General features: G+C 43.8%; 1 protein-coding gene across 2 annotated transcripts; it reads left to right on the plus strand.

The window, feature by feature from the left end:
• Positions 1 to 912: 912 nt before the first annotated feature.
• On the plus strand, positions 913 to 8,771 carry LOC117490458 (2-acylglycerol O-acyltransferase 3-like). 2 transcript variants are annotated; one of them, XM_034140212.1, is made up of 8 exons: positions 913 to 968; positions 2,798 to 2,881; positions 3,262 to 3,369; positions 4,136 to 4,206; positions 5,617 to 5,821; positions 6,321 to 6,495; positions 7,937 to 8,121; positions 8,194 to 8,771. In XM_034140212.1, exons 1-8 carry the CDS (start codon positions 941 to 943, stop codon positions 8,346 to 8,348), a joined length of 1,011 nt encoding a protein of 336 aa, XP_033996103.1. In that variant the 5' UTR covers positions 913 to 940; the 3' UTR covers positions 8,349 to 8,771. The 2 variants fall into 2 exon arrangements, with proteins under 2 accessions (XP_033996103.1, XP_033996102.1); XM_034140211.1 differs by lacking the exon at positions 913 to 968 and adding an exon at positions 1,821 to 1,898.
• Positions 8,772 to 12,864: the final 4,093 nt, after the last annotated feature.

Below are 12,864 nucleotides of genomic sequence, written 5' to 3' on the forward strand. Positions count from 1 at the left end.
AGGAGCTGTGAGCTCTGAGTGCTAACAGCTAACGGCTGTGTTGTTTTTCTGGGGTTCTCAATGAAGATGACGTCACGGCTCCGCCTACACTGCGTTACTATAGTAACTACCCCAGTTCCTAAACTGTAATGGAAGCGCAGCATGAAGTGAGCCGGCCCTGTTAAGGCCCAACGCGGCCAAGCAGTACCGAGCGTGGCCGAGGCCGACCGTGTGGTGGAAATGCGCCATAAATGTGTTAGAGGGTGAGCCAAAAGAAGTACGAGTGTGGCCCCTTTAAGTGTCCCAGTAATAGCCCTATCAGTGAGCATGCACACAACCTACATTCTATTAGCATTCCTCCAAGTCATGCTGTACTTAGTTACGTTTGGTCATATTCTTTTGTAGAAATGTTAAAAGAACCCCATATTTTTTCATGTAGCCATGTTTTGTTTGTATGCCGGTATAAAAAAACGTAATAACACAAAATAAAAATGTATTAAAAAAGCCTTTCACTGGTTCAAAGTGCCGAATCCCTTCACTTGAATTGGGTAAACAGTAGGTTGACAAAGGGAAGGCACGTGGAATTGATAGATAAGTGGGCAAGAGCAATATCAAAAAAATACATGTGTGTCGGTTTATAAGGAGAGAAATAGAGAATTCTACTTTTGTTGTTTGCTTTTCTGTTATGAAGTTGAATAATACACTTAGATACGGTTTACAGGTTACCACTAAGGCCACTAAAGTAACCAACAACAAAAGAGCCTAAAATGAAACTATGTTATATTCCAGCACAGATCTGATATACAAGTATCCAACTATCAGACTTTTTATCTCTTACCTTGCTTGCTTGTGTGTCAAAGTATCTGGGAGTGGATTTGTTATCAGCTGTTTTACATGATCTGGGCAAAGTGCTTCCTGCATGTTGTGCATTTTCACAAACGGCTGATCTGCATCCATTCGAATGAACTCTGGAATAGACTCTAATAAAGGTAATTTGTTACATTTCACGCTCAGCGGTTTTGGTCAATAATGTTGTTCCTAGTATAATTTAGAGTTGGTGAGAGTCCAGGTGTTCTGCAGTAGTCCACAAGTTTGGTTTATATGCCCTGAGCCTGTTTTTCAGGTCTCAGGCTGGAAAATGACATTCCCAGCCTATCACTAAATGTGTTAGAGGGCGAGCCAATAGAAGCACGAGTGTGGCCCCTTTAAGTGTCCCAGTAATAGCCCTATCAGTGAGCATGCACACAACCAACATTCTATTAGAATTCCTCCAAGTTATGCTGTACTTAGTTACGTTTGGTCACATTTTTTTGTACAAATGTTAAAAGAACCCCATATTTTTTCATGTAGCCATGTTTTGTTTGTATGCCGGTATAAAAAAAACGTAATAACACAAAATAAAAATGTATTAAAAAAGACTTTCACTGGTTCAAAGTGCCGAATCCCTTCACTTGAATTGGGAAATATCTGCAGGTTTCACTAACAGTAGGTTGACAAAGGGAAGGCATGTGGAATTGATAGATAAGTGGGCAAGAGCAATATCAAAAAAATACATGTGTGTCGGTTTATAAGGAGAGAAATAGAGAATTCTACTTTTGTTGTTTGCTTTTCTGTTATGAAGTTGAATAATACACTTAGATACGGTTTACAGGTTACCACTAAGGCCACTAAAGTAACCAACAACAAAAGAGCCTAAAATGAAACTATGTTATATCCCAGCACAGATCTGATATACAAGTATCCAACTATCAGACTTTTTATCTCTTACCTTGCTTGCTTGTGTGTCAAAGTATCTGGGAGTGGATTTGTTATCAGCTGTTTTACATGATCTGGGCAAAGTGCTTCCTGCATGTTGTGCATTTTCACAAACGGCTGATCTGCATCCATTCAAATGAACTCTGGAATAGACTCTAATAAAGGTAATTTTTTACATTTCACGCTCAGCAGTTTTGGTCAATAATGTTGTTCCTAGTATAATTTAGAGTTGGTGAGAGTCCAGGTGTTCTGCAGTAGTCCACAAGTTTGGTTTATATGCACTGAGCCTGTTTTTCAGGTCTCAGGCTCGAAAATGACATTCCCAAAACAAATGAATGGGGAAAATTAATAATCTTTTTTCTCAAAGCAATGATAAACCTGTGAGTTGGATGTAGAAAAGTCAGAATCAATATGGAATTATTTTAAAGTAAATTCAGATTGAACATTGTAAAGACATTTTTATTATAGTGTCCGTCCAAAATAAATACATTACTTCTAGTGAAAACCACCCTTGAATGATGGGATCTGAGACTAAAAGCTTTAGGAATCCAAATTATAACATATAATAAGTACCCTGTATCAAGATTGATGTATAACAAGTGACATTTGACCTTTTTAGAGAGGTTTAGCAAAAGAAACCCCACCTCTGGGGTCATAGTGCAGTGACGCGTCCTAAAAACCCAGAAGTAAGCTCCTTCCCGTTCCCTCGACAAAAAAGCAATGCAATTTCTCCATAGGATTTTGGAAAATAGCTCAAAATAAGGTCTGTGGTTGATACAGATTTAAGAGACGGATCACGTTTTGTTCAGTCGGATAATCTCCACATGTCTACTTCTCTTAAATGTGCTTTACTTCTACCTTGAAGAAGATTAAAGTGCTCATTACTGAAGCAATTTGATCTCTATCTTAAAAAAGACTATCATAAATGTCTCAGATGAAGCCATCTTTGTTACATCTAAAGGCGTAAAGTCCACGATGTATAGACCCATGACCTTAACTGAATGAAAGCACAGTTTTAAATGTCTTTAACAAATTGATGGTATGTATGTCCTCCTGGTTGCAGGGATGACGAAAGGAAAGACTAAGTGGAAGGTGTTTTTGGAGGTTGGAAGTACTCTGCAAGGGGTATCAACCTTTCTCTTCTTAGGTAAGATCCCACCACACAAACACGTTGTATCAAATGACACTGGAAAGTTTGTCAAATGTATTAGATCATGTTAATTCACGAGGGTCTCACTGCATTTGTAAAGTACACTCGTATATCAATATTCCAATTATTGTATATAGACTATTCTGCACTGTTTCTATTATATTCTGTTTTTATTATATTCTATTTAATTGTACTATTTTATCTGTTTTATTGTGTTGCACTGTTGGAGGAGCCTGTGACCTAAGATTTTCATTGACATAACCACACTGTAGCTATGTACACATGACAATAAAAGCCTTGAAACTTGAAACCACTGTATTCACACTGCTAATCTATGAATGTCTTGTACCTCCAACATGTGGACGATGCCTCTCCAGGAGTGGCCTGCACCCTCTTGATGTTTTACCTCATGTTCACCTCTCTGTGGTCGATCCCCACGCTGTACTTCGTCTGGCAGGTGGTGGACTGGCACACCCCTGAGAGAGGTAAAGGAAATAAAACCATTCAACACCCACGGAAATGAAAGTTTAGTTTAGTTTAGTTCATGGAGGCGTGTGGCGCAGTGGATTGTGCGTTGGTGTTCGGATCAGGGGGTCACAGGTTCAAACCCCACTGCAGTCAGCATGTCGTTGTGTCCCTGGGCAAGATACTTCACCCCAAATTGCTCCTGTGGGGATTGTCCACAGTATTGAGTATGTAAGTCGCTTTGGATAAAAGCGTCTAACAAGTGACATGTAATGTAATGAAATGTTTTGTTTATAGTGTCGTGGACAGTCCCCATTGATCAACTGTCACAAAGAACAGTAAATGGGGCAGCTTTAGCCGACATTGCTAAATTCCAGCTGTTGTCCCCGGCCAGATGATAATAGACACCTTTTTAAAATCACAATACATCAACAGCATTAGTTATAAAGAAAGGATGAAAGACAAGTAGATAGAGGCGAAAGGATAAAAGAGAACAATAAAATGCAAACAACACACGTTACTACATACTATAGCAATAGCACATCGCATCACATGACAGAAACGAGGGGTCCATGATCAAAGTACCCTCTTCGTTAGCTGTTCCTCAATATCATACTTCAACAAGGACATTTTATAATAAAGGAGTGACAAAATAAAGCAGAAATAATAATAATAAGACTAACATAATAATGCAGTTTAATTGTATTGTATAATAAATATATTGTTTACAGAGTGTAGTATTGAAATGTCACACTCTGTCTCTGAGATTTCTAATGTCTCCACCAGGGGGCAGGAAAACAACATTTCTGAGGAACTGGCGGGCCTGGGATCACCTCAGGGACTTTTTCCCAAGCAAAGTAAGTTTATATTCATATAAATCTGATTTGATTACAATGTGTTGGACGTGACGGTGAATCCATGTGTCCCACCAGTAGCATTACTATTTCCAAACAAAAGCATCCTTGACCTTAAAGTTAATATTGGAATTGTCTGCTTTGATTCTTTGTATATTACATTATATTAGCATTATAGAGCAATTAACCATAAAGACACAAATTCAGAACAAGAAAATAAGCCATTTATTGTAAGTGCTGGCGCATTAGTTTCAAATGAGCATTCATGACTCTTTAAGTGCTATTTTTGTGACATACATCTATAAGACAAGATCAAAATCATTTGTATTGAGCATGTGCTTTTTAAATCTCTAATTCAGGTTCAGGATTCAAGATTCAAGGCTTTATTGTCATAAAACTGAAGTCACAGGCTCCTCCAACAGTGCAACATGAATATATAATAGGACACATAACAAATAAAACAGATCAAATAGTGCAAGAGAATGTTTTGAGATGTGCAAGTAAATACAAATGAAGGTTGTATTTGTGTTTGCTTTTAAAGGTCCCCTATTATACTATTTTTCATCAATATATTATAGGTCTCAGATATATCCAAAACATGTCTCTGAAGTGTTTGGCTCCAAACACCAAACCGATCATTGCAGCATCCCATAATCCCCTCTGTTTCAGCCCTGTTTCAAAAGTGCTGATTCTCTGTCTGTTTCTTTAGATGAAAATAAGGAGCCACTCCCCACGCCCCTCTGGGAGATATTTGGTTAAAAAGAACACAATAGCGCTTTCACACCGAGTACTTTGCCGTACTTAGTTCATCAGAACTCTTTAGTTCATCATCAGAACTAAAGAGCAGATCGCGTTCACACCAGAATAAGTCCCTGAGGGAGGATTAGGCAAATTAAGCCGCTGACGTCACTTCGTCTTCTTCTGCTTTGGGTTTACTGGCAGGCCGCAAACAACTTCACGGCTTTTTCTCCCATGAAAGTACCTGCTCTCTAGCAGGGACGGAAAAGGGGGTGAAAAGGTTCTAGTTCCGGATTTTTTTGGTATGAACGCAAATTTTCTGAACTATATCGGAACTATACTGGGGAAAGTACTCAGGTGTGAAAGCGCCTATTGGTGCTCTAGGAGGAGATTCAGGTAATAAGGTGGGGGGGGGGGTTATGACATCATAAAGTGTCCAAAATCTGATCAGCTCATTTTCAGACAGGTTTTTATATAAATGGATCAGGACAAAAAGAGAGAGAATCTTTTTTCCTGAAACTTTCAGAATCTCTTTACACAGAGGGGACACATGTTGATGTAGAAGAGACATGAAGAAGAGGGGACACATGTTGATGTAGAAGAGACAGGAAGAAGTGGATTTTGCATAATAGGTGACCTTTAAAGTCTCTGTTCATCCTAACTTTTCTTGCTCAGTTGGTGAAGACAGCCGAGCTGAATCCAAACAAGAACTACGTTGTTGGTATTCACCCGCACGGCATCATGGGTCTCGGGGCGTTCACCTGCTTCAGCACTGAGAGCTGCGGCTTCAAGGAGCTGTTTCCTGGGCTGAGATCCAACCTGTTGGTGCTGGTCGGCCTTTTTAGTCTTCCACTCTTCAGGGAATATGCCATGTTTCTAGGTATTTATGTTCAACTAAAGGAGGTTTTTGAGACTGCAGTGCCAGTGGTGGTTCTAGACCAATTGTACTGGGGGGGGGGGCAGGCTGGGGCCAGTTATTTCATGAGAGGGGGCACAATAAAAGCGGGTTAAAAAGACAAAGACAGTATAAAGTAATTTTGTAAAATGAACATAAAATACAGTAATTGCCATTTGTTTTTGTAAAGGTATTTGTTTTGGTAATTTTAAGTGACAATTTAATTAAAAAACATAAACAGTATTTGCTTTTATAAGGTAATGAACAGTTTAATCTCCACTGTACATCCGGATCTCTGATTTGATTTAGTTCCAATAAATCGTAATATTGTAACCTTTTTTTTGGAGGGGGGCCACAGGGGGCGTCCCTGGTCAGTGTTACGGGGGCACTGGCCCCTGTTGGCCCCCCTCCTAGAACCGCCCCTGGACTGCACACGGAAAGGAAGAACATCCATAGTTATTACTGTCTTACTTTGTGTGATCAGGTCTTCTTCCAGTCAGCAAGAAGAGCCTCACGCACCTCCTCACCAACAGAGGGAAGGGGAACGCAGCGGTGATCTTGATCGGAGGCGCTGCGGAGTCGCTGTTCTCGGCTCCTGGAGTCAACACCGTGGTGATGAGGCAGAGGAAGGGCTTCGTCAGGGTGGCCCTGGAGTTTGGGTGAGAGGAAACACACTTTAAATACTAGCAGTGGTGGTTCTGAAACAATTTACAACACGGCCAACGACTGGAACTAGGTCGACAGCTACCTAACTTAAAGGTCACCTATTATGCAAAATCCACTTCTTCATGTCTTTTCTACATCAACATGTGTAAAGAGATTCTGAAAGTTTCAGGAACAAAGATTCTCTCTCTTTTTGTCCTGATCCATTTATATAAAAACCTGTCTGAAAATGAGCTGATCAGATTTTGGCCACTTTATGATGTCATAACGATTTTTTGGCTTGTGTAACCATTAGCCAATCACCAACCAAGGTAACCCCCCCCCCACCTTATCACATGAATCTCCTCCTAGAGCACCAATAGCCGCTTTCACACCAAGTACTTTGCCGTACTTAGTTCCCAGCACTTAGTTCCCCAATGGAGCCGATCGCGTTCACACCGGAATAAGTCCCTGAGGGAAGATTACGCAAATTATGTTTTTTTTTGTGTTGCCATAAATTATTCTCTCTCCGTTGGTGCTCAGGGCTAATGCTAATGCTAATAATGCTAATGCCAGCAAATAAAATGACGGTTTGCAATCCGCCCAGCCAATCAGAAATTGGAACTTTTTTCTCCCCAGGAAAGTACCACCTCTCTAGCAGGCACTAAAAAGGGGGTAAACGTTCCCATGAACTAAGTTCTCTTTTTGGTGTGAACGCAAAATCCCAGCAACTATCGGAACTAAACGGGAAAAGTACGGGGGAAAAGTACTCCGATGTGAAAGCGCCTATTGTGTTATTTTTAACCAAATATCTCTCAGAGGGGCGTGGGGAGTGGCTCCTTATTTTTCATCTAAAGTAACAGACAGAGAATCAGCACTTTTGAAACAGGGCTGAAACAGAGGGGATTATGGGATGCTGCAATGATCTGTTTGGTGTTTGGAGCCAAACACTTCAGAGACATGTTTTGGATATATCTGAGAACTATAATATATTGGTGAAAAACAGTATAATAGGGGACCTTTAAAACCAGCACTGGTGAATCTGAAACAATTTACTACACCGCCAACGACTGAAACTAGGTCGACAGCTTCCTAACTTAAAATGGCGGCAGCACTTATCAATGTTTTCTGTTCCTGTCCAAGTCTGTTCTCATTTTCACTCATTAACCAGTCCTTAAACATGAAGAGACAATACCGTGTTCCTGTTAGTGTTTACTTCATGTCTGTCTTCTTCTATTTATATATCTGACGTCCAGCACACTGTCTTTAGCGTCTTTCCTCGTCTTGCACCGTTTTTCTTTTATTTCCTGGGAACACTTTAGCCATAGACTCTTCTTTTGGAGGAGGGTCAAAGCTCAGTGTGTATTGGCCCCCTCTACAACCGCCCATGAATACTCGTTATCAGTATCATTTTTCTCACAGTTTGACAGTAATGTGACCTCTGATGATCTTCCACAGGGCTGATCTGGTGCCAGCTTACGCATTTGGGGAGAACGATCTCTTTAAGCAGGTGGTTTTCTCAGAAGGCAGCCTGAGGCGGAGGTTACAGGACCTGTTTAAAAAGATCATGGGTTTCGCCCCGTGTCTATTCGTTGGAGAGTACATTGGTATCCTGCCCTACAGGATTCCCCTCACAACTGTTGGTGAGTGTTTCATCTTTCTGTTCATAAACATGGTGGTAGTTTTTTTTATTCTAACGCTCTGGCTTCTTTCAGTGGGAAGTCCAATCTCAGTGCCGAAGCACATCAAAGCCACCGAGGAGGAGGTAGACCACTTTCATAAACTTTACATGGAGGCCCTCTCCAAGTTATTCCATGAACACAAGATCAGCTGTGGACTCTCTGAAAACCACGAGCTTCGGATCATCTAGAAAATTCACTTTGAAATGCAATAGCTGTTTTTATTTGCTGCTTTTGTGTGGAACCGATACTCTTAAACACCATTGATCCTGCAGGTGTTTTTGTTCATACTGTGAATGTATGACTGTAGCTTTTGAAGATATCTCATGTGAATATGTGCCTTTGATTATTCAAATGTGAAGTCTATTAAGGACTGCAGATGGAAATTAGCTAAAATCTGGCATAATTCATCTCTTCTCTTTTCTGAGATTAATGTATTTGTATGCATAGTCCGTCCTTGTTGAAATAAATACATAATATCTGATTGAGCATGTTCAGAAAGTTGTGTAAACATTGATGTCTTCATGAGACATATTTGAAAAACACGTACATTTCTAATGTTAGGACACAATATCAGGTCTTATACCAACAATCAATTAAAAGAAAACATGTTTAAATGCTTGCTAAAAGTGAACATCCTGGTATATTTAATGTATTTTGTAGATGACACTGTGCTGCAGTTCGTACCTGTGACTTACACATAGTTCAATCAGGACCCACTGCAGAATGAGCACTTCATAAATGGCCATATTGAATACTGAATATTTCTCGCACCACTGCAAGGCCATAGTTTCCCATTTAGCAGCTGTGTGAAGAGAAAGGCCAGCATGCATGTAGTTCAAAGGTTCTCCCAGCAGAGCGTGATCATCTGCTTCACTTTTGCCCCTTTCACACCAACGCGGTTCCAGGTCCGGTTCGGAGCTTGAGCCTGATAAGCACCGGTTTTTCCTGTTCACACCGCAGCGGAGCCGGCTCTTTTCCCCGAAAACCGGTTCTTACCAAGCTCCAAAAAGAACGGTCTAGAACAGGGGTGTCAAACTCAATTTCATCGCGGGCCACATTCGCATAAAGGTTGCACTCAAAGGGCCGGTTGTAACGATATAAATATATAATATATATATAAAATAATGTATTATATTACATTATTGCCTCTGAATTGGATTATTATCGGATAGGATAATAACTTAGTGATTAACTACGTCTGAAAGCAGAAGTCCAGGACAAATAATTGCAAGTCTCTTCAGTGCGCATGTCACAAAACGAGATGCATTGTGGGACATGTAGTTTATGGGCAACCTGCTTCTGTAAAGTGGCATGTAACCGTATAATAAACGTATTATATTCTTTGCAAGCTCTTGCGGGGCCACATAAAATGAAGTCGCGGGCCGAATTTGGCCCCCGGGCCTTGAGTTTGAGACCCCTGGTATAGAAGCAAGAACCGCATATGTCACGCTTACGTCGGAGGCAGGGGCGGGATCAACCTGAGCAATAACAGTTTATGGCGAGTACGGCAAATAAAAGTTGTAACAAGCAGTAGCGCTGACCAAAGTGACTACAACGCAACCACACACTTATATAGAACACACTTTATAAAGTCAGGCAACACTAACCAGGCTTCGTGTGATTCTGTTTATTTGTACCTTACTTTGACCATCCGTTCGCTGTTATTGATCATTGTGGAGAGCAGGCAGACGTTTTGTTTTGTGTTATAGCAGCTATCGGATGGAATCAATACATGGGCAGCACAGGTTGCCATGTCCGACTATCACAAGTAGAATCATAATGAAAAATACGCCGGTAAAATGTGCCTGTAGAAAACGCCCGTCTTTCTCCGTATGCCGTTTGGACTTAAGAATGCAGCTCAGTCCATTCAGCGGCTGATGGATTCGGCGCTCAGAGACATGCCATTCATCTTCGTTTATTTAGATGACATCCTCGTCGCCAGCTCCTCTGAAGAAGAGCACCAGGCACATCTCCGAGACCTTTTTACGAGGCTCAACCAACACGGCCTGATTATCAACCCGGCGAAGTGTCAGCTCGGGTTGTCCTCCATCCACTTCCTGGGACATCTCATCAACAAAGATGGAGCCGTCCCCCTCTCGTCGAAAGTGGAGGCCGTGTCCGCCGTTCCCCGACCGCCCACAGCTCGGGCGCTCCGAGAGATCCTCGGGATGGTGACGTTTTATCACCGGTTCATCCGCCGGGCTGCCCACACCATGCGCCCGCTGTACGAGGCCCTCAAAGACAAGTCCCCCGGCCAGGCCATAGACTGGACGGCCGAAAGGGAGAACGCTTTCGACGCCACCATGTTGGCTCACCCGTCACACAAGGCCCCCATCGCTACCACCACCGACGCGTCTGACTACGCTGTGGGCGCGGTGCATGAACAATGGGTCGACGGCACCTGGCAACCGCTCGCCTTTTTCAGTCGCCAGTTAACCCCCAGGGAGCGCAAGTACAGTGCGTTCGACAGGGAACTCCTTGGCCTCTGGTTGGCGATTCACCACTTCCGTTTCCTGCTGGAAGGCCGTGAGTTCGCCCGCCAGCAACGCCAGTTCTCATACATATCCGAGTACACCACGGACATCCAGCACATCGCTGGTAAGGCTAACGTGGTCGCGGACTGCCTCTCCAGAGCGGTCATCGGAGCCGTGCAGCTGGGCCTCGATTACCTCCGCATGAGCCCGGACCAGGCCTCTGACCACAGGGTCCAGACCCTCAAGGCCTCGGTCACGGGATTACGCCTGGAGGAGGTCACGGTCGGCGACTCGGGCGCAAAGCTGTGGTGTGACTCAGAATCAGAATACCTTTATTAGTCCCACAGAGGGGAAATTTGCATCATTACAGCAGGAAAGAGCCACAGACAGCTTAATGTTACATATGTTAAAAAAAAAGGTTATGATATAAGTAAAAAAAAATGTACATACTTTTCAAAATACAAATCCTGTAACAGTTCTTAGGATTTAGCAGCCAGGTATATATTACACAGTTATTAATGGCATATGTATATAATGTATATATTGCACATATAGCACATATAGCACATATTGCACATAGTTTGATGGTATTTAACAGCAGCAAGTTACACAATTTACAAAATGCAAAAAACACACCTTGTAACGGTTCTAAGGATTAGCAGCCAGGTATAAATTACACAGTTATTAACAGCATATATATATTGCACATATAGCACATATTGCACATAGTTGATTGGTATTTAGCAGCAAGGGGTGATATAGTCTGTGTTGTGGTGTGTGTAGGGGAGGGGGGGGTCTACTAGGGGCTGTGCTGGTTGTATAGTCTGACCGCTGCAGGAAGGAAGGACTTGCGGTATCTCTCCGTGAGACAGCGGGGGTGCAGCAGCCTGTCGCTGAAGGAGCTGCACAGTGAGGACAGGGTGTCCTGGAGGGGGTGGGACATATTGTCCAGCAGGGAGGAAAGCTTGGCTGCCATTCTCCTGTCTCCCACCACCTCCACAGTGTCCAGAGGACTCCCCAGGACAGAGCTGGCCTTCCTTACCAGTCTGTTTAGTCTCTTCCTGTCAGCAGCCGAGATGCTGCTGCCCCAGCAGGCCACACCATAGAAAATGGCTGATGCCACAACAGAGTCGTAAAAAGTCTGAAGGAGTGCCCCCTGCACCCCGAAAGACCTCAGTCTCCTCAGCAGAAAGAGTCTGCTCTGTCCCTTCTTGTACAGAGCAGCAGAATTATCAGTCCATTCCAGTTTATTGTTCAGATGAACACCCAGGTATTTGTAAGATTTCACAATCTCAATGTCCGCTCCCTGGAGGTTCACTGGTGTCGGCGGGGAGTGTTGGCGCCGTCTGAAGTCCACCACCAGTTCCTTGGTCTTCGCTGCGTTGAGCTGGAGGTGGTTCCTCTGGCACCAGAAGGTGAAGTCCTGCGTCAGCTCCCTGTACTCCCTGTCGTCCTCGTTGGAGATGAGGCCAACGATGGCGGAGTCGTCAGAGAACTTCTGCAGGTGACAGGTTGCAGTGTTGTGGGTGAAGTCTGCAGTGTAGAGGGTGAAGAGAAACGGTGCCAGCACCGTCCCCTGGGGGACCCCCGTACTGCTGATGATGGTGTCTGATTGACACTCCCTGGTCCTCACGTACTGTGGGCGGTTGGTGAGGCAGTCCAGGATACAGGAGGTGAGCTGGTGATCCACCCCCGAGAGCTGCAGCTTGTCCCCCAGGAGCGGGGGCTGGATGGTGTTGAAGGCACTGGAGAAATCAAAGAACATGATCCTCACAGTGCCCCCCACCCCCCAGGCTTCTCCAGGTGGGAGAGGGACCTCTGCAGCAGGTAGATGGGCGTCATCCACCTCGATGGCAGGCTGGTAGGCGAACTGCAGCGGGTCCATTGATGGTCCTACAAGGGGCCGGAGGTGTCCAAGGACCAGCCTCTCCAGGGTCTTCATCAGCTGTGATGTCAGCGCCACTGGCCGGTAGCTGTTGAATTCCTTGGGGTGAGGGGTCTTTGGCACAGGTACCACACAGGACGTCTTCCACAGTTGTATCACCCCCAGGCTAGCGTTTTCACCGATCCATGAAGGTGGCCCTGCGTGCCGGCTTGACTGATGGCAGCTGGGTATATAAGCTCCCGTTGGTTATGCTCGGCCTCGTTGACGGAGCTCGTGTATGGCCAGACGCTACGAGTCCCCGGGGAATTAATTCCGGCCGCCACTATGCCCAGCGCTCCTCCCTGC

The sequence above is a fragment of the Trematomus bernacchii genome, unplaced genomic scaffold (assembly GCF_902827165.1).
Source record: "Trematomus bernacchii unplaced genomic scaffold, fTreBer1.1, whole genome shotgun sequence".
NCBI lineage: Eukaryota > Metazoa > Chordata > Actinopteri > Perciformes > Nototheniidae > Trematomus > Trematomus bernacchii.